Source organism: Amphiprion ocellaris, chromosome 12, assembly GCF_022539595.1.
Source record: "Amphiprion ocellaris isolate individual 3 ecotype Okinawa chromosome 12, ASM2253959v1, whole genome shotgun sequence".
NCBI lineage: Eukaryota > Metazoa > Chordata > Actinopteri > Pomacentridae > Amphiprion > Amphiprion ocellaris.
The window spans coordinates 35,927,294-35,950,180 of NC_072777.1; the positions used below are offsets into that span (position 1 = coordinate 35,927,294).

The following is a 22,887-nucleotide window of genomic DNA, read 5'->3' on the forward strand; positions in this document are numbered from 1 at the left end:
TTACTGCTTGAAAAATCAAACTCAACCAAGTAGCTGAATCTTTAACTTCTTTTAACCCTCGTGTCGTCCTGCAGGTCAAAATTGACCCAGTTTAAAGTTTTAAAATGTGGAAAAAAATCTATTTTCACAGTGGAAATTCTGAAGTCCACATTTTCAACATTTTTGGGAAATTTTTTAACATTTTTGGTGGAAAAAAAGAAATGTTAAAAAAAATGTTTCTTTAAGAACATTCACATAAAAATCAACCAAAATCCAGCAAAATTTGCTGGACTTTGGTTGATTTTTATGTGAATGTTCTTCAAAAAAATATTGGAAGTTTTACTGATATATATGGAATCACTTTCAATATTTTTAGGATTTTTTTTTAAGATTTTTACTCATTTTTTAAAAATATTTATAAGAATTTTCTTGCCAAATTTGGGGGATTTAAAAAAAAACTTTTGAGGAAAACTTTTAAGCAATTATTAGAATTTTCTTCCTGAAGGTTTTGCAAATTTTCAGAAATTTGGGGGATTTTTTTGCAGATTTTTGGGATTTTTTTCAGACGAGAAAACAGTATTTTTTGGTGCCTGTAAATGAGGGCAACAGGAGGATTAAGGTGGACGCTGCATTGTTGTGCTTCAGTTCTATTGAAGCTGCAGCTGGAGTTTTTAGAGCAGCTTCAGGAACAGAACTGACTCGCTGTGATTTAACTAAAAATGCAAACCTTTAATTGAGTTTTACAGATCTGACTTTGGCCTGCTGATGGGAACAGGGAGACTTCTTATATTTCAGAATTCTTCAGATTGTTCGTTTTGGCCCTGCAGCAGTGGAGCTGTCACTGATTCAATTCTGGGATGTTTTTTCAGGTGGAAATTTTAAAAAATAGACGATGTCTTAAGTGCTGGAGTTGTTTACAGTAACTGAAGCTTTTAGTTCTCATTTCCAGACGTATTCACTCAGTCATTCTGAAAAATTTCACAGGATCCATGTGAGAAAACATTCAGATGTTGGGCAGAAAACCTTCAGTTTAGTTTTACAGAGCCTCCCTCCATCTCTACCTTCTCCTCCTCCCAGCTGTCCTCCACCTCTACCTTCTCCTCCCAGCTGTCCTCCACCTCTTCCTTCTCCTCCCAGCTGTCCTCCACCTCTTCCTTCTCCTCCCAGCTGTCCTCCACCTCTACCTTCTCCTCCTCCTCGCTGTCCTCCATCGGGGTTGCTGCTGGTCTGAGTGACTCGAGGTCGTCCTCTGTTGACCTGAGTGTCCGGCGTCCCCTGAGGCCCGTTGTGGCAGTCCTCCCCTGAGTAACCGTGGCAACACTTCCACTCCATTTCCGTCACCATCTTGTAGGCGACCTTATACCTCGGCCGCCGGTAGGTCCGGTAGCTGAGGGGGAAAACAGGAGATTTTGGAAAGGTCACCGAGGTTTTCATCTGCTCTGACCTGCCAAGAACTGGATTTCTAGGATTAAACACTGAGACCTGATTTTCTTTTTTTTTATGATAGTGATTTTATCTATGGACAGCGATGTTGGGTTCACAGCTGGTCGGTCAGTCTCTCTGATCCAGATTTATGAAGCCTAAATTGATTGATCCCATAACCTTTCCTCCAGAACTATCATCTTGCTTCAGCTGCACAGTGTACCTGACATTAGCACCAGATTTATCAGCACTTAGTGTTTAGTTCTACCAATAAGTGTCCATCTGCAGGAAGTAATGGAATACACAGAGCAGAGTCTTTATGTCAAAAGAGTTACACATATGAGGCACAACAATCTCTATTAACCAGGCTACTGAAAACTATAAATGATCCACTTTTTTGTCATGTTAGTTGTTGTATTGCAGAGATTTTTTCAGGTTTCCACACTGGAAAAAATGCTCCTCTCAAAACAAGAAAAAAAATTATTTCAAGGAACTTTTACCTTGAAATAAGTGATAAAAAATCTGCCAATCATGCACACATTACTGAATAACCTACACTTCAGCAAGTCACCTTCCTGGTATTTATTTCCTATATTATTCCATTTTTATTCTTCAACTGTGCAATAAACCCAAGCACCCTTTCTCCATACTTCATCTTTTCTCCTGTATTTACACCTCTGTACTTATATCCTTTGCAAACTTCTCTATCTTTTGTCTCTAATTTAGTGTTAAAGCATTCAAAAAGTAAGGGAAGTAATTACATGACTTTAATATTGTCTTACTTGGATTAGGTGTGCTACGTGCTAACATGCTAATGTCCTTTTCAGCCTGTTGGCTTGCTAACATTAGCATTTACCTAAAATACAGCCAGCTGAAGTTCATCTTCACAGAGCTACCAGCACGACCAAAGTCTCTAAACTCCAGCTGCCTTGTTTCATTTACGGACATTTAAAGATTTAAAATGTGACCCTGATAACCAGTGAATGAACTCACGATGAACACGGGTTCATCAGAGGCCGGGAACCGTTTACAGATCATCCTCTGATGATGGATGGGATTAGGAGTACTCTGTAAACTTGAAATGTTATTTCTGTCCCATTTTCCGTCAGAAATCCGATGCACTTTGCCAGCGCTAAATCTGGACCTCTGGCTCACAGAAGATTCATCAGAAGAACGTACGACTGTTTTACTTGGAACGCTGCTGCAGATTAATCCTGGATGTGTCGTTCAGACTCCCTATTACAGTAACAAAGCAATAAATAGAGCAGAGCCGGCCAGTAAAGGTTTAGAGCAGCATCACAGGCGTGTTAACAAGCACTGACTGAGGCTGTTCAGCAGGTTTCTACATCTCTGTAGGTACAGCACAGTCTTTTCTGTGCCATAAAAAAGACTTCATCTTCCAGCTCGCTGCTCTGAGAGCGTGAGAAAAGGAGGAAAAACAAGAGCAGAGGCCTGTGGAAGCTGGGCAAAGTTAGAGGAAGACAGCATAAGAAGAAGAAAAGCTTGTTTTTACAGGACAGGAGAGGAGACTGTGGTGCCTGGAAACCCTGCTGGCTTCATTCTTAGCAAAGCCCAGGTTTAGCCGAGGCCTCTGGCAGCCGGAGGATCAGCAGCCAGGATACGGTCAGAGGGAAGCTTCAGAGGAGGGAAAACATCAGGAACGCACCATTAATGCTTTCATGCAACATTCACATTTGGAAAAATCATTCAGGCAGCTCCACTTATGATAAAGGTGCTCCTTTATTAGCTGCAGTGAGTATTCTGGAGCGTGAGACTTTAACTCCAGCTCTTTATCACTGAGATTAAGCCCAAACACTGAGCTGTGATCAGCCTGCAGTGATGCTCTGGATATAAAGAACATGAAACCAGCTGATGAAGGAGGGAGAAGTGATGGATGACTTAAAGCTCCATGCTGTGTGATGACAGGACAGGAGGTGAGACTGAACACAGACTAAACTCTCAGAGGACATGAGGAGGAAATACTCACGCCACTCGAGGACACTGTCCCCAGGTGCAGCGCTGGTAGTCTGGTTTGATGTACGTCTCCACGCCGTCCTCCATCACACAGCTGACGGTCCGAGTGACCACGTAGGCACACCAGTTCCTGCAAACCACAGTCAGAATGAAGGAAAATTAACAACTTGTGTGATCACTGTCAGTTTACGAAAAATGTCAACCAGTGAACACTACATCAGCTGCCTGCTGACGATCACATGATTGTGATCCTACTACAAATCCACCACTGAGGACTTATCAGGACTTATCCATCAGAAATGATCCAAGGAACAACTGATTAAATTGTGGGGGTGTTTCTGAATCCCATCAATTCATCCTCATCACAACATTCCTGTTGTCTGTGGAGATTCTCAGTCATCCAGGTCATGGTGATCAGAGGAGCTTCAGTAGAAATCAACTGGACGTCTCTGGAGGTTCTAAAAGACGTTCCACCTCTCATCTTGAGATGAGAGGAGGAACATCTTCTAGAACCTACAGAGACGTCCAGTTGAACAATCCTGCTGTTTCTGTACACAATCTCCAGTTTTTTTCCCTCTAAAATTCATGTTTATTGATCATCAATAACTAAAACAAAATGCTGCATTTCTGATAGTGCCATATGGGGGAATGAGCAGCCTTGGAGGAGGACTGCGCTCTCTCACTGCTTTTCTTGTTGTTTTTCCCACTGCAGAAGTCCTTTTCCTCGGTACAAACTGTGGTTCTGTTCTTTGTTTCTCCACAAAAATAGGAAAGATTTGCAGAAATAACAATCAAACATATGGTGACTTGTTGATAGCGAGGCTCTGCTGTGGGTTTCCAGATCGATATCTCAAACCCCGGAGTGGATTATTATTCCGTACAACAGTCCAGAGAAATCAGTGCAAATGTCAGATCTGTTCAGGATAACTGCACCGTCTCAACAATGGCTGCCATTGTGTCGGTTCTCCAAGTCTACACACAAAGACACACACTCAATCATTGTGGTGTTTTTACTGCATATCTCAAAGGCTGCATTAATGCCACAGTCCCTCAGCATATGATCAGAACTGTTATCGCTTCTCGGATGGATATAATTTCATGTTAATCATCGGAAATTTGAGATTTGTGTCAAAACACAGATTTGCATTTTCAGTATGAGTCTCTGAGTTCGTTTTCTCTGCAGATATTCAGTTTTTTATTGATTGTATTCAGTTTGAAAGATGATAGATAAAATTCAGTGTTGTCATTTTGGACAAAAATGCATTTTAAGGTTCTTCTGACAGAAATAAACCTGCTGGAGATGAGACGTCATGTGGTAATTTAAGGTGTTTTCAGTGCAAAAGTCTCTCTACAGGGATAGCAACAATAATAAGAGCAAGAGTCATAAAAAACAAAGCAGAAATAGCTGCATGTGAACAGTAAAAACAGCTGAATGTTGGATGTATGAGGAGACAGATACCTGCTAATCCGTCCAGCAGACACAGACCTTCCCTTTTTCTCTAAACCTGACACATATATCACCATAGTTACTGATTTTTTTTTAGTTTTCTAGATGCTTCATCTTCGATATCTTCATGCTGAACTGTCTAAACCAGGGGTGTCCAACATGCGGCCCGTGGGCCAAAAGCGGTCCTCCACAGGGTCCAATCCGGTTCTCAAAGTGTAAAAATTCCAGAGAAGACATTAACTGCAGATTGTAAATTAGTAAAACTATAAATTTAAAATCATTTCTAGAACATGACAAGTTGTTTAGATCAGAAAGTAAAATACTAGATTGTTCATTGTTCTTTTGTCTCATTTTTGTGATATTTTCTTTTTTTTCTTTTGGCTGATTTTTGTCATTTTGTTTCTCGTTTTTGTCGTTTTGTGTTTGCTTTTTTTCTCGCTTGTGGTTTTTGTCTTATTTTTGTCATTTTGTGTTTTGCTTTACTCGTTTTGTGTATCGTTTCTGCTATTGTTTTTTTGTCTCACTTGTGTAGTTTGTCTATTTTTTGTTGTTTTGTTCTTCGCTTTTGTCATTTTTTTGTTGTTTTGTTCTTCGCTTTTGTCATTTTTTGTCTTGTGTGTCCATTTCTTGTTACTTTGTAACTTTTTTGTCTCATTTTTTGTCATTTTGTGTCTTCTTTTTGTAATATTTTGTCTTGTTTTTGTTGTTTTGTCTTGTTTTGTCATTTTGATTATAAAGTAAATCCTCTATGGTTCAGTTCCAGATAGCTGTGACTAAATGTTGTGTTCCTTTGTAGACACTCTGTGATCTGGAAGTTGTAATGTGGAAATGAGAAACTGAGGCTGAATGTTGCTGAAATTGAACTTATTTTTCTTCAGAAATTTCAGGTTGTTCATGATGTTTTGTAAAAAGATAATTCCTAATATATGAACATTTCTGCACTAAATGAAAGGAACCATTAGGAGTTGTAGTTATTTATAGGTCATTCTGCTGTGGTTTTACTGGTCCGGTCCACTGGAGATCAGACTGGACTGAATGTGGAACCTGGACTAAGATGAATTTGACTCTCCTGGTCTAAAGCTCGACTCATTTTTATCCTTTGGGTAATTAAGGTTTTTAATGATGCGGTATTTTACCGTCGGTGGTCGTGTTTCAGTCGTTCATTAGTTTTTAATGCTCTAATAACTCTTAATGGTTTAATTATGCTGCTCGTTTTACCTTGTAGTGTTTTTATTGTCGTTCTGACTCCAGTCTGTGTGTGTTTGTGTTCCCACGTCTTTTATTTTCTTCCTCAGTCATGTTGTAAGTCAGGCCTCCATGCATCAAAGTTTCAGAAAAGTTTAAGTCCATTAGCTCGTTGTTCACTTTGGCTTTTGTGCTGGAAAAAAGTTTAGCCAAATGGTCGATCCAGGGGGCAAATTGCTGTGTTTACTTTGACTCAAAAATGACCGTTAAAAATGATTCATGTAAAGAACATTTATTTTGGAGAGCTGCAGGGAGCTGGTGTAGTTCGATTATTTCCTAAATATCTACAACTATGAGTCAATTAGAGTTCCAAGAGCACATTAAGGGAAAATATTCCAAGTTAAAATGAATCTGAATTCATTATTTACCAGGCGACAGTTCACTGCATCCTTTTAGCATAACAAGGAATCAAACGCCTTAAAGAAAGAATCAAACTCTAACTTTGAATTCTTTACTAGAAAAGAAAACAAAACAAAAGCACAGAGAAATCAATACAAAAAATTTAAAAAGTAAAAACTAAAGCTTGCTCACAGAGGATCTATGGGATCTTTAGATTTGTTGGATTTTTGTGTATATTGTTTTTTAGAGTAGGAACTTTAGCTCTGAATTAGTGGGGCTAATCTCTACACAAGCAAGACAAAAAAAGACACAAAACAAGAGGAAAAACAACAAATAAAACAAAACACAAAATGACAAAAAAAGACAAAAAAACAAGCGAGACAAAAAGGAGACACAACACGATGAAAACATGAGACAAATGACAAAAGTCAGACAAAAAAAACAACAAAAACAAAGACAAAATATTACAAAAATGAGACACAAAAGAACAATGAAGAATCTAGTATTTTATTTTCTGATCAAAACTTGTCATGATCTAGAAATGATTTTAAATTTATAGTTTTACTAATTTACAATCTGCAGTTAATGTCTTCTCTGGAATTTTTACACTTTGAGGGCCGGATTGGACCCTCTGGAGGACCACTTTTGGCCCACAGGCCTCATGTTGGACACTGATGCTGTAAAGGGTCTTAGACATATTTTTTACATCTATTAGATTAAGTTCAATAATTTAACAAACAGTAGGGTCTAAGCTATATTTTATAAGTAGCAGTATATAAAGAAATAGTATTTAAGGCAGTCCAACGTTAGCAAACAGAGCAAAAACGTCTCTAAAGTCGTGCTTTTAAAGTCAAAGTCAAAGGGACGGTTTAACAACAAACAGACTCCTTAGTCTGACCTCCTCCAGCATCATATCTCTGCTGATAACTGGACACAGACGTCCTTCAGCCGCTTTCTATCATCGTTTTCATATTACCCACAATCCTCGTCCCTGCTGGTCATTACGGCCAATTAGTGTCACACCCAGCTCCGTCTATGAAGGGTTTATGGATAGAAGTTGGAGTGTACAACGAGTTCCTTCATGCTGGAGTCAATCCTCAGCTTTCTGTCTTCACGTCTGTCAGTCTGTCTCTTTCTTGTTTTCTGTCTTCACGTCTGTCACTTTACATCCTTCCTTTATTATTCTTTTTATCTCTTCCTCTGTCACATGTTTTCCTCACACCTGCATCTCTCCCTGTTTATCATCTCTTATCCTTTCATTTCTCCCACTCTGACCACGATTCCCCCCTTCATTCCAGAGCTTTCCTCTCCGACACGAAGAGTTTATCGCGGTCTGATCCTCCCTGAACCTCCTCCTGACCTGCTGCTGCTGCTGGACGTGGGAAAGAGAACGCCTCTAATTAGCTGCAGATTTATGTCAATGTACACAAGCAGCGTTTAACTGGAGGATTTAATTACATACATGCTAAAAACACAAACATATATATACATTTATACATGCAAACTATTTCTGCGTGGATGTGAGAAATTTCTGTGGTCATTCTGATACTTTGGACATGGATGGGATTGAGTTAGAGAAAGCTAGAGAGGATGCTGTTTGTTTTATCAGAAATGTTTATGTTCAAAATCATCTTAAACAGATACCAGATTTATTTTTACACAAAAATATGAACTGCCAGTCCTCTACAGTGGTTGAGCTATACACTAGGGCTTAAAGACACTAAAAAAAGGTGTAAAATTATGAAAATAAAACAAAAATAATGTCTGATGTCTGAATCGACCCTTTAAAATAGCATTGTGGTGTATAATTTCAAGACATTTCTTCTTCTATTTCCATGTCGTGCTCCATTATACTACATTCCAGAAGAAAATACTGCACTTTTTACCCCAATACATATATTTGGTGGTTATAGTTTCTTAATACTTTGCAGATTAATTCCTCTACATAATGAGCGTGTTTTATTACGTCTTCTTAAATGTGTAGAAATCAGCTCCATCGAAATGCTGTGTAAATGTTGATGTATCTATAATGATATAATAAATATCTTTCACATAGTCTATATAAAAATGCAGCACTTTTAAGTATTTTGACAACATTTTACATCCACGATTTGATCTGAATACCTGTTGCAATACCAATATAATCCTATATAATGACTCAATTCTATTTAAAACTGATGCTATAAACTTATTTTGATCAGTAAGTATATTTAAATAAGCATGATTCTTTCATTTAGTCATGAAGTCAATATGGGAACAGATAATTAGGGTGGGAGTGAGAATGATCGGGGTGGGGATAGCAGGATAGCAGCCACTGTTGCTCTATGCACATTATGCTCCATGTCCACCAGATGAGTTTTTCCTGCATGTAAACATCTGAACATCTCCCTCTTGGTGGGCGTGTCCTTGAGGCCAGTAGGCGGTGTTCAACTCCTGCTTCCTTCTTCTCCAACTATCCTGCCCCTGATTGGAGAAACGATTTGAAGCTGTCTGCTCCTGGATTTCAATCAGACCAATACGGCGTCTCGGTCTCAAACTTTCTCTTTCATTACGAAATCAGAAAAGTATTTCTGAAGGCATTTGAGGAGAGAAATAATCTGAATCTGTCCTGGTTTTAGGTCACCGACGGCTAGTTTAGACGTTTGATGGAAGTTTGGCGATGCGTCGGACCTCCACAGGCCACATCAATTTGCATAAAGTAGAAGTCGAGTCTTCTTTATGCAAATGAGCTGCGGTGAGACGCACCGGATCGCAGCTCAAAATGCACCACATCCGGACCAGACTGCAACATGGTGTGTTTCACATAGACAATGACAACAGAGCTGCCAATTTCCCGCATCCCATACTTTGACTCATCCGAACTGCACCATCTGACTCCTGTTTCCTGTGATGTGATGATGACATCATGCATGCTAATGAGGAGAACCTGGAGACTCAGGATGTGACCTTCTACCACAAAGGGATAGCAAAGTTTGAACTTCATTGACGTTAAAGGACACTATGATGGAAAACAGTCTGTGAAGAACAATCTTTCTCCTGTGATGTTTCCTGGTAGGGCCAAGAACTTTTGCATGCCAGGACCAAAGGTTCTCCAGCAGAACGTTGCACTGTAAGGAGATGACTAGTCTAATTCACGTCACCTGTCTGTGGTTTTAATGTTGGGGCTGATGTATTCATTGTACATCATGCTGCCTTGAGCTAATCTGAAGTTCTGGAGGGATTCAGCTCAAACATAAGTGGATCTCATTTGGTGGAGATAATCCAGCGCTCATCCATCCAAACATTCATCCCTCCCAGCATTTCCTCAGACCTGCGGTTCATCCATGTGATTCGTTCCTCCAGCTATGCCGCTGACTTGTATTATGTTCTGCTGTTCTGTGGTTTGTTATGTTGTGTTTAATGTGTTCATCAGAACTTTAAAAACTAAAAGTCGGCTGCCGTTGTTGCTTCCAAACACAACTCCTCTGTCCTTCCAGAGTCTTGCGGTTCCTTATTGCATTATGCTGGTTATCGTCTTCTGCTCTTGGTTTGTTTTGCCGTGTACTTTTTTGAGAAATTGGAATCTAACATCTCCATCAGGACCCACAGAGACGAGGAGGGAACATGTTTGATAAATCCTAACAGCTTTTCCAGTGCTGTGGTTCCACTGAGTTGTTTTTGTCAAAGTGCTGCCGATCTATTATCTTGACTTACAGACTCTCAGTGTCACAGACGGCAGATAAACCAAAGAGCTGGCGACACTTAAACCTCATCTAGTCTGATGGAGAACAGGCACTGCGTCTCGGATAAATAAAACTCTTGTTTTTCACCACTGAGCAGACATAGATGTGTACATGTACATTCATAACTACTTTCCAAACACTTACTGTACTCACACAGCCCTCCCTCTGGCTTCATTCTCCATTTTTCCATGATGGGATTTTCACATGAGAGAAAGTCTTTATATTAGAGCAGGGGAGTCAGACTCATTCTAGTTCAGGTTCTACATTCAGTCCAGTCTGATCTCCAGTGGACCGGACCAGTAAAACCACAGCATAATAACCTAGAAATGAGGAAAACTTCACGTTTTCCTTTGTTTTTGTGCAAAAATATTCACATTTAAAGAATTATCTTTTTATAAACAGAACAACCTGAAATTTCTGAAGAAAAATAAGTTCAGTTTCATCAACATTCATCCTCAGTTTATAATTTTCACATTACAACTTCCAGATCACAGAGTGTCTACAACACTGCTGTGGCGCTGACAAGTCAGACAAAAAAAAAAAAATACAAAAAACAACAAACACAAGACAAAATGTTACAAAAATGACAATTTTTGCCCTTTGAGGGCCGGATTGGACCCTCTGGAGGACCGCTTTTGGCCCACCGGCCTCATGTTGGACACCCCTGATCTAGAGGATGACTAAGTGTGACTATAAAGCTGAAGAAGTGTGTGTTTGTGCCCTTTATGAAGAAACAGAGGTAGTTTATGTTTGCTCCAGACTCCTTTCTTCTGTTTCTAATCAGCATGAAGTTAAGCATTCCTAACAGTAATCCAATAAAGTCCCATTAATCCAAACCGCTCAGATGAAAGTCCAGCTAGACCAGGCATTTTTTCCATGAGTGTAAAATACAATTAGAAGCACACACACACATCATTTACACACACTTACACAAAGCCATGCATTTACAGGAGACTCTCACACAAGCATTACTGGACCAACCTATTTAACATGAAACTTTAACATAAAACCACATACATCCCAGCTCACAGCAGAACAGGCTGTTTAATGAAGGAGGAAAACATGCATGTGTGTGTGCGTGCGTGCGTGCGTGCGTGCGTGCGTGCGTGCGTGCGTGCGTGCGTGCGTGTGTGTGTGTTTCAATGGGAGCTAATCTCCTGTTTCCTTCATGATATCAGCTCCACAGGAAAACACTGCAAACACACAGAGCGGTTCCTGAACACATCGCTGAATATTTATAACCACATCATCCACAGAGTTTTTGAGAAAGAAGCAGATAAACGCAGAAACAGCAAACTGGAGAACAATGTTTTCCTCACATTTCAATTCAGTGTATAAGCTCTGAAGGGCCACAGATTTATATTGTGCAATCTAACAGTGTTAAAACCTACAGATTATATTAGATTTATGTGAAATTCTCAATATGTAGGCTGAATGTTTGCATGGTTTACTCAGAAAAGCAGGAGGAAGCTGTGACTTGAAGCTTTTTAGGAGGAAAAGGCAGTGAATGCAGATTTGGTTTCATTCTTCGGTAAAACCAAAACATGCTTTCCAAAATCTTATGATTGCCATGTCTCTGAAGCCATATTTCAGGTTTTTACGAGTGGAAAGAATTCAGGAATGAGTGCAGCTCTGTCAGGACTCCTTAGCATCACATTTGACCAACTTCTAGTGTATTTTTCAACATGCAGGCGGTTCAACACACGTATAAAAATCTGTAAATGTCAGAAAACGATGCCATGAGTCTGTGGCTAATTGTTCTCTAAAGGAGTTGCTTATTTTCACTCAACAAGAACTTTGTCTTCTAACACGTGTTTAAGGTTGTAAAAGGGTTGAACCCAAACCATCTAAAGTTATCAAAGTAGTTTTGGTGTCTAGCTGAACCAAATAGCGAGTGAAAAAAGGTAAAAAATGGCTCGTCTCAGGGCTTCAGTGTAAAGTTAGCTGCTTAAATTAACTTTAAGCAATGCTTTGTGAACAGATTTTGTTCAGTTCACACAGTCAGTGTTAGCAACTGATTGCAGGTAATTCTTGTTTTTGGTTAAAAAAAAAAAAAAGCACCAGAATTTACAATTTTTAACCGTTTTTTGGAGAATCATTACACTAGTGGTAGAATCTGACTGTATTTTCTCAGTACAGGAGGTCCTCCACTTAAGTTCCTCCTGATCTACATAAGTCAGAACTCTGGAGAAAATGTAAACAAATCCATTCCGTGCATCACGATATCGATCAGTTCTTCATAAAGTCATGAATACCAACGACTTTCATGCATGTATGAATCATTTTACTAGAAGATAACAGAATATTGTAACAGACTGATATTGTTGTTGATGTTGAGGTTTCAATGTTTATTGTTCAGTTCCAGATTTACCTAATGTCAGTGAACGTGCCATGTTTAGTTAGCTCACCTCTGATTGGCTGAGAGTCAGCAGTAGAGAGAGCTGGGAACGGTGGCTAATTCTGGAGCTAAGTTATGGGGTTTTTCTAGTTATTCTGGCGTTGGCTACGGTCCACAGTAGAACCCTCTGCTCATTTTGTTTTGTTTTTGGTCATTTTCAGTCCGTTTTGTGGGCATTATGGGTCTTTTTATGGTCATTTTGTGTCTTTTTGTGAGCGTTTTCAGTCCATTTGTGATCATTTTGTGTGTCTCTCTGGTCATTTTGTATCTTTATATGATAATTACATTTTTATTCAGTTGTATATATAATATTTAGAAGAATCTTTCTCTAAAATGCTATGTGGTGTTTGGTTATAGGTGGCCAAAACAGCAAAAATGTCAACTATGATACAAAAAGTCCCACGATTATATACTGACCCACCCATTTCCGCCATAAAGGAACAGTTAACATGCATGTTAATCACCAACCACACCCCTTGTTTGTCTCCAACAGACAGTAATGTGTCTCTATTACTTCTCTTCCAGGCACCGAACAGCAGAACTTGATGTTATTTTTATTTACGGAGCCGTAACTCAGCATGAGTGGAGTTTTGCACCTGTCTGAGCATCACTTTATCCCCCAATAAATTTCACCTCCGTATAAAACAGCAGACAGACGCTAGCAGACATCTTTAACCCTCTCATACCAGCTTCATTTAGTTCATGAGCCCTGCAGAGAGGAATTGTGGGTAATGCTGGAGTATTCAGCAACATCGTGGGTAAGTGGGAGGAAGAGAGAAAAAAAGAATTTAAGGCTCTAACAAAGAAATCACTTCTTCACCTTTTGTCCAGGGATCTTTCCCTGAGCTTGAAGGGAAAGTCTTGGACAGCGGGCTGAAAGAGTGGATGGAGAGAGGCGAGTCTCAGCGTTTGAACCGTGACCTGGAGGTCAAGCACCCCTACGACGTCCTTGTACAGATATATCCCTGTACACACAACCCAAAGCCCACAGACGACTGCACACACACTCCAGTGCACTCCTTCAAGCCTGAGCGATCACACCGCCACGCACAAACATACAGAAACAGCAGACACACAAATTCCTCGTGTCCTAAAATGCAGTTTTACTCTCTGGTTTTCCCTTTGGACCCGATCCGACATCAAGGGACGAGCGCCACTGTGTAAACCTCTCTCTGGTTGTTTAGCCCACGGTCACCAAGATATACAGAGAATGTGCTCGATACCGCCGTATTTGCTTTAGCATTATTGCTCAGATATGTCTGTGGGGGTGGGCTTTTTTACTTGAACTTTAGCCATTTATGGAGAAACAGAAGCCTGAAAATAGTCCAGATTATCAGCCAGGTGAAATGTGTTGTCCTTTCATTTATTCTTTGACTTTTCAGTCTCCGTTGCGTGCTGGAAGGTAATCCAAGCCTCTATATCACGGCTGTCAAACTCATTTTAGTTCAGGGGCCAAATATGACCCAAACTGATCTCCAGTGGACTGGACCAGTAAAACCACAGCATAACCACAACTCCTAATGGTTCCTGTGTTTTAGTGCAAAAATGTTCACATTTAAGAAATTATCTTTTTACAAACATCATAAACAACCTGAAATTTCTGAAGAAAAATAACTTCAATTTCAGCAACATTCAGCCTCAGTTTATCATTTCCACATTACAACTTCCAGATCACAGAGTGTCTACAAAGGAACACAATATTTAGTGATCTGGAACTGAACCATAGAGGATTTACTGGAGGATCAAAACAACAAAATCAGACAAAAAAAACAAACAACAAAAACAAGACAAAATGTTACAAAAAAGAGACACAAAATGCTAAAAAATTAGATAAACGACACAAAACAAAACAAAAAAGGGACGAAAAATTAGACAAAAAAGTTGCAAAGCAACAAAAAAATGGATAAATGACACAAACAAGACAAAAACTTACACAAATGACACAAACGAGACAGAAAATTACAAAAGCAAGAAATAAAATGACAAAAAATAGACAAAAAACACAAGAGACAAAAGAAACACAAAACGACAAAAACAAGAATCAAAATGACAAAAACATGAAACAAAACAAGAAAAACATGAGACCAATGACAAAGCTCAGACAAAAAAACAACAAAAACAAGACAAAATATTGCATAAATTAGACACAAAATGACAACAGAACAATGAGCAATCTAGTATTTTACCTGTCATGATCAGGAAATTAGTTTTTACTAATTTACAATCTGCAGTTAATGTCTTCTCTGGAATTTTTCCACTTTGAGGGCCGGATTGGACCCTCTGGAGGACCACTTTTGGCCCGTGGGCCGCATGTTGGACACCCCTGCTCTATAACGTTCTGTAGGTTTGTCTACACAACGTACAGAAGGCTTTCTCAGTGCTGGAAACTACGGTAATTAGCTTAACAAATTAAGAATCCCTTTTCCCACATTTGCATTAGCATATGTAAGGAGATTCTGTTTGTTACCTCATTAACAGAAAGCAGAAAATCACACAGATGAAGTGAATCTGGATGCTTTCCAAGCTTTGGTCCAGAAGAGGACAATCCTGTTCCAGTCTAACTGCCTGGCTGCATGTTCACTATGCAGCTGCTATAAAAACAGGGCATTGTGGGAAATATACGCTTCTCTAAAACCTGCCTCTTAAGATTTAGATGCTAAGAAACAAGAACAGGAGCCTTCAGTCATGCTTAGTGGCTGAATTCTTGACCCTTACAGTGAAAGATCCAGTGGCTCTGATGTTTTATGGAGGTATGGTTTGGTCCACTCAGAAGGAAAGGACAATGCAGATCAATATGAAGTTGTTCTGAGTCATCAACTTTATCCTACCATGAAACATTTCTGTCCTGATCACCATAATGTCAAACTATTCAGAGGTCACTGAATAGTTTGAAAAAGATTACACAAGTCATCACCTTCACAGTCACCAGATCTCTGAACACCTTTAGGAGGTTTCCACTGACATGTCTCCACCACCATCATCAAAACAACAAATGAGGGAGTTTTATTCAGAGGAATGGAGTTCATTCCTCCAGTAGAGCTGCAGAGACCTGGAGAATCACCGCTAAGGAACACATGGTGGCTCTGAACCACACAAAGAGACGTTTTGCTGGTTTTTCCTTTAATTTGTCACCTGTCACCTTGTGTTTATGTGTTTAATGTGTACGTCCTCCTGTGGTAGAACCAACTGCCCCACTGGGAATAATAAAGAAATAAATAAAGTCACTGACTGATTGGTGATAAAGCTGCATGTTTGAGCAACTTGAGTGAAATGCTAACATTCTCATAATGAATATACTAGCATGCTGATGCTAAGCAGCAATCCTATTTAACACGACCATTAAGTTTTAGCATGTTAGCATGCTTTTAAGTACTTTGTAAAAAAACAAGAATTGGACAAGTGAAGAACTGGATCAGATGTTGGTCATAGGAAAGGAAAGCAAATATGCATCTCGTGTTCAGGGACGTCTTTATTGTCTCACTACAGGTAGTTTGTTCTACAGCAAGACTTTACAATAAGCTGATTTCCACTGCAGGAACTTCCAGACCATTCCAGGCCAACCCAAACCATTCCTTGTGTTCTGACCACAGGAATCATCCCCGTAGAACCTTTTTTAGAGACAAGTTTTGTGGAAAAACTATCTCTTCTGGACTAGATGCTTGTGAGCACCCCTGAGAAAGATGACAAGCGCCACGTTTTCAGTCTTTATTGAGTAGCAGTCCTCTCCATTTCATTGTAAACGTTTGTACCATCTCATGCTAGTCAAGACTTACTGCTGCCGATATTACTGGAATAACGACAGTAAATAACCAAACTAATGCAGGAAATAGAAATCCATACCAAATACAAATGTGCCAAGGCAGAATGAAGACAACAACCGAGGGCAAGTTTCCATTAAACAAATCCCTGGTACTAGAGATTAAAGAAGCACGGAGGCTTAGTTCTCCAACAGGTGCCTTAACCTTCCTATAGAGTGGTTTCAGTCCAATATGAAGACTTTCTGAATTGACTTTCAGCAGTCTGCCCCATAGATGCTGACAGATTTCACCCAAAACCACAGAATTCAACCACATGGTGGTCCAACAGGGAAAATCCATCCAGGATGCTGGGATGTTCCAGTCTGGATCAGCTGGCTGGTGTTAGCTTCCACAGAGCCAAGAAATGGAGCTGCTATCAGCATCAGAGCAGACAGATGGAGTCCAGCCACAGCTAGTGTTTGTTATTCAACTAAATATTCTTTTACCCCAGAATCTGGAGTGGAAGGGTATGAATTATTCGTACAGAAGTATGAATTACAATCTTATGGGTCAGTATATAATTGTGGGACTTTTTTTTTATCTTAGTTGACATTTTTTGCTGTTTTCAGGCCTAAAATCAACTGTCATTGAGTCATTCTGGAAAATTTTCTAGTAATTTTGGACAATATTCTAGTCAATTTCAACAAGCTTTATGTCATCTTTGGATCATTTTTGTGTCTTTGGGATAATTTTCTAGTCATTTAGGACAAATTTCATGTCATGCTGGACTAATTTTCCAGAATTATGGATCATTGTCAAGTCATTATGAGCCATTTTTGAGTAATTTTAGACAAATTGAGTAATTTTGGACAATTTTTGAGTAATTTTGGACAATTTTCAAGTGATTTTGGACAATTTTCTTGTCAATTTCAACAAGTTTTATGTCAGCTTGGATCTTTTCTCGTCATTTTGGATCATTTTTGTGTCTTTGGGACCATTTTCAAGTCATTTAGGACAAATTTCATGTCATTCTGAATTTTTTTGAGTCATTTTGACAAATTTTGAATCATCTTCACTTAATAAAAGAACACAATCCAAACTATTTCTGAATCAGCTCATTTTATTATTGTTTAGCTCATTAGAAGGTGGTTGGTATTAAATTCAGACGGTTATTTAGTTGACATTTTAGTGATATCCAGCCATTTTTCATTAATAAATGATTGTTGCCATAATAAATAATTATGGGATTTGTAAAGACATGATCATAATGAACATAAAAACATTAGTTTTTTTTACTTTTAATAAAAATGTATGCAGATATATCCCATGGACTTCAGAAGTCCCTCAGTTACAGATTGACCCTTCCAACCTAGATGCAGCTAGGTGAGCAGCGTTTCACTGATGCAACAATCCAACACAACACAAAACTGAAACCACAGTCTGGTTCTGCTGCACTTGAGCTACTTGGGTTAAGTTGCTCCAACGCAGTTATCAAGAGAAGCTAAATTAAACCAGTCGCTGTCTGTCCAAACTCCATTCCCAAAAGTAATACCTGTCTGTGAGCTTCGACATTTCCCCGCATTCCTTCTGACAGCTGAGGAGGTTTGAACTCGGAGCTGCTGCTCCTATATGTTGGCAGGAAGCATCAGTGGAAACAGACAGAGAGAGAAAGAAATTGAGGAGTCGAGTGTCTCATGACGGCGTTCAACTTGAAGTAACTTTTGGTCACAAAACTTTTTATCTCCATGTTTGATTTATTTTTAACTTGTGATCCTTAAAGGCTGCATAACAAAGAAACTTTTGTCATTTAATTATGAACGATGCTGAACAAATCTTTATGACTGATATTTCCGTTAGCCATGAGATTATGAAAAATGAAAAATATGCGAGTAAACAACAACTCGGGTCGTCGCGTGCATTTTTATTTTCTGCAGCTGCAGCTACACAACTTCTAAACCCAAACTTTTAATATTCTCCTCAAGTCAAGTGGCTTCTTTAACAAAATAACATGCCATTGTCGTCTAGGAGTAGCTTAATGTGTGGGATCAACCCTCCTGCTGTCTTCATTTACGGGCACCAAAAAATATTGTTTCCTTGTGTGAAAAAATCCAAAAATTCAGCAAAAAAATTCCCCAAATTTCAGAAAATTTGCAAAACCTTCAGGAAGAAAATTCCAATAATTCCTTAAAAGTTTCCCTTAAAAGATTTTTTTAAAAAATCCCTCAAATTTGGCAAGAAAATTGTTTTAAATATTTTCAAAAAATGAGTAAAAATCTTCCAAAAAAAAAGAGTAAAAATCTTGCAAAAAAATCTTACAAATATCTAAAGTGATTACATATATATATCAGTAAAACTTCTAATTTTCTTTAAGAACATTCACATAAAAATCAACGGGTCAATTTGACCAGCAGGACAAAACAAGGGTTAAAATAGACAAATAATTGGTTTCCTTTTCAGAAATGACAGCATTGCAATCATAGCTCCATGTCTACACTGAGTCCTCTCTAAAGTTAGGAGAGATGAAGATATGTTGACAAGAAGAATGACTGGCTGCCAAAATAGCCTCCACAGCTTCTTAAGAGGACATCCGATGGAATCCAGCAGAGATAGAAAAAAGAAAGACCCAGAAACACCTGTGAGAAAGAACCAATTCACCAGTTAGACGACCAGTTGACAGCTTTAGACTGACATGAGAGTGAGTTCAGGTAAACTAGGTAAAGCTGAGGCAGTCTGGAAAAGCCAACAAAAAAGAAAAGATAAACCTGGAATATGGACATAAAATTACACATTCCTACTCCTGCTATGGTATCAACATTGTGCTATTATAGAGGGCTACATTTACAATAGTTTCATTTTTTGCAGCAGAAATTATCCCAAACTTTGGACACATTCTGCGGTTTTCTCTTTCTCCATTTTTCTTTCTGCACCGACACAGTGAAGCCTTTATTTTTCTGCCAGAGCTGATTTTATGTCTTCAAGATTCCTCAGGTTTCTTGAGTAATCACTTCCAGAGTCATCAATTCTCTGAACCGTTTCAGCCCAAATATTCCTGCGATTCAGACAACGCAGACGTTCAAATACAGAGAAGATCACATCCATTTGTTTAAAATAAAGTGACCATCTGACTCCAAAAACAGCTGCCATATGTCAGACATCATCTTATGCTGGTGTTTCAGGAATTCCTTCAGATCTGGAGCTTCAGTGGCTGAATATGAGTCTCTGTTTGCGGCGTCTGTATGGAGAAGCCCAGCGGTAATTTAAAGAGTAGAAGAAGATTCAAGGGTTCTTCAAAACTACAATTTTAGGTCAGAACTTTTTAGTATGAAACCATAAAAACTCAAATGCTTGAAGCAATGAAATGAAAAAGGAGAGGAAAGCTTTGAGCTTTTGCTTGACTTTTATCAAACTGAATCTCACTTTAGAGATGAAGTAATGCAGGGGTGTCCAACATGCGGCCCGCGGGCCAAAAGTGGTCCTCCAGAGGGTCCAATCCGGCCCTCAAAGTGGAAAAATTCCAGAGAAGACATTAACTGCAGATTGTAAATTAGTAAAACTATAAATTTAAAATCATTTATAGACCATGACAAGTTGTTTAGATCATAAAGTACAATACTAGATTGTTCATTGTTCTTTCGTCATTTTGTGTCTCATTTTTGTAATAATTTGTCTTGTTTTTGTCGTTTTTTTGTCTCGTTTTGTCTGACTTTTCACATTTGTCTCATGTTTTTTTGTGGCTTTCTTTCTCGTTTTTGTCGTTTTGTGTTTCCTTTTTGTCTCACTTGTGTCATTAGTCTATTTTTTGTCGTTTTTTCTCGTTTTTGTCATTTGTCCATTTTTGTTGCTTTGTAACTTTGTTCTCTTTTTTGTTTTGTTTTGTGTTGTTTGTCGCATTTTTTGTCATTTTGTTTCTTGCTTTAGTTATTTTGTCTCATTTTTGTAATATTTTGTCTGGTTTTTGTTGGTTTTGGTCTTGTTCTGTCTGACTTTTGATGTTTGTCTGTTTTTTTTCTTCTGTTTCTCATTTTTGTCATTTTGTGTTTCCTTTTTGTCTCACGTGTTTTTTGTCATATTTTTGTCATTTTGTGTTTTGCTTTATTCATTGTTTTGTGCATCGTTTTTGTCATTTTCAGTTTTTTTTGTCTCCCTTATGATGTTTGTCTGTTTGTTTGCCGTTTTGTTTCTCACTTTTGTCATTTTGTCTGCTTTTTGTAGTATTTTGTCTTGTTTTCGTGTTTTTGTCTTTTTTTGACCGACTTTTGACGTTCGCCTTATGCTTCTGTCATTTTATTTCTCATTTTTGTAGTTTTGTGAATTTTTTGTCCATTTCTTTGGCATTTTGTAACTTTTTTGTCAAATTTTTGGTGTTTTTATGTTTTGTTTCGTGTCATTGGTCCCATTTTTTGTCATTTTTGTAATATTTTGTCTTGTTTTTGTAGTTTTTTTGTCAGATTTTTGTCATTTTGATCCTCCAGTAAATCCTCTATGGTTCAGTTCCAGATGACTAAATGTTGTGTTCCTTTGTAGACACTCTGTGATCTGGAAGTTGTAATGTGGAAATGAGAAACTGAGGATGAATGTTGATGAAGTTGAATTTATTTTTCTGAAGAAATTTCAGTTTGTTCATTAGATGTGAACATTTTCAGAATGTACTTTTCTGCACTAAAGCAAAGGAACCATCAGGAGTTGTGGTTATTTCTAGGTTATTATGCTGTGGTTTTACTGGTCCGGTCCGCTGGAGATTAGACTGGGATGAATGTGGAACCTGGACTAAGATTAGTTTGACATCTCTGCTCTACAGGAATATCTGGAGACTGAAGATGTGACCTTCTGAAGCTTGATGGACCAAATGCATGGAAGTTAAAAGAGACTGTGCTGAAAATAATGCGACAACAATCTTCTTCTTTCCTCCTCCTGTCGCTGTCTGCAGCTTTTGACGTGACGTTCAGCCGACACTTTGGCAGGAGATGTGTCAGACTGCTATGATCCCCTCCTACGCTTCATTCAATAGCCTCCACCGCTGCTGGAATACTTCACACATGTGTCAAAACAGATCAATTGAGTTCAAACAGATGTCAGAAGGGCAGAGCACATCGCCACGGGCCGGTGCATTCTTCTCCCCGAGTGTGTCGCAGGCCAGCCATGCAGACTCCCTCCAGCCTCCAGGTTTTTAAAGACCCAGGCCTCCTCTTCCTCCCGTCAGTCTGCCTTTTCATCCTCTCCTGTCACACCTGCTCTCACTACAACTATTCTGCTTCTTTTTAGCTGCTTCCTCTTGTCTTGTCCACATTTAAGGAATTATCTTGTTTACAAAATATCATGAACAACCTGACGTTTCTTAAGAAAAATAAATTCAGTTTCAGCAACATTCAGCCTCAGTTTATCATTTCCACATTACAACTTCCAGATCACAGAGTGTCTACAAAGGAACACAACATTTAGTCACCTGGAACTGAACCATAGAGGATTTTACTTTGTGATCAATACGAGAAAAAAAAGAAAAAAAACAACAAAACAAGTCGAAATATTACAAATATGAGACGCAATATGACGAAAATGAGACAAACGGCATGAAACAAAAAAAACAGACAAAAAATTTGCCAAAAAAGTTAAAGTGACAAAAAATGCACAAATGGACAGACAAAAATGAGGCAAAAAAATTACAAAAGCGAGAAACGACAAAAAAGTAGACAAACGATACACAAAACAACAAATAAAGCGAAACACAAAATGACAAAAAGAAGACAAAAAACACAAGCGAGACAAAAGGAAACACAACATGACAAAAATGAGAAAGTCTGACAAAAAAAATGACAAAAAATAACAAAAACAAGACAAAAATATTACAAAAACGAGACACAAAACAACAAAAGACCAATGACCAATCTAGTATTTTACTTTCTGATCAAAACAACTTGTCATGGTCTAGAAATGATTCTAAATTTATAGTTTTACTAATTTACAATCTGCAGTTAATGTCTTCTCTGGACCGCTTTTGGCCCACGGGCCGCATGTTGGACACCCCTGGTTTAATCAGATCTTTCTCCCCATGTCCCCCCTCTCTGTCTGCCTCCTACGTTCCTTCACTCCCAGTAGCTCCAGCTTCATGGTACACCAGCAGAGCCCATATCTCATCTCCAGGCAGCAGAGAGGAACCTGGTAGAAGCTCGTATTGCAGCAGCTCAGCTCCCAGAAGCTCGGCCTGCCCTCCACACACACACTCACTAAGTGCAAACACATGCAGGCGTCCAGGCAGAGCCGCAACACATGCGAGAAACCTGTTATTCATTCAGCCCGTCACACACACGCAACATCACCGCTCATCCAGACTGGCCAAATTCCCTTTTACAAGCAAACAAACAAGGTGATGGAGGGTCGTCCACTAACGGACCCTCAGGCAGCACATCAATTACATGCTAGTAACACGCTATGGAGCTGCAACAGTAAAAACATACAAGCGCTGGCTCACTGACAGTATTAACAGCTTTATATGTGGAGACCCCAGTGGCTATTAATCAGCACACCCTAAAGATCTAAACCAGAGCTGTCCAACATGAGGCCCGCGGGCCCAAAGCGGTCCTCCAGAGGGTCCAATCCGGCCCTCAAAGTGGAAAAATTCCAGAGAAA

At 38.9% G+C, this 22,887-nt stretch overlaps 1 protein-coding gene across 1 annotated transcript in view; it reads right to left on the bottom strand.

Moving 5' to 3' along the window:
- The window catches only part of emilin1a (elastin microfibril interfacer 1a), a 36,060-nt gene that overhangs the window by 11,314 nt on the left and 1,859 nt on the right, over positions 1-22,887 (bottom strand). Inside the window, exons 2-3 of the mRNA XM_023294764.3 lie at positions 3,389-3,505; positions 1,164-1,366 (exon numbers count right to left, since the gene is read on the bottom strand). Of these exons, the coding sequence (XP_023150532.2) occupies positions 1,164-1,366; positions 3,389-3,505 (320 nt within the window). The remainder of the gene's footprint in view (positions 1-1,163; positions 1,367-3,388; positions 3,506-22,887) is intronic.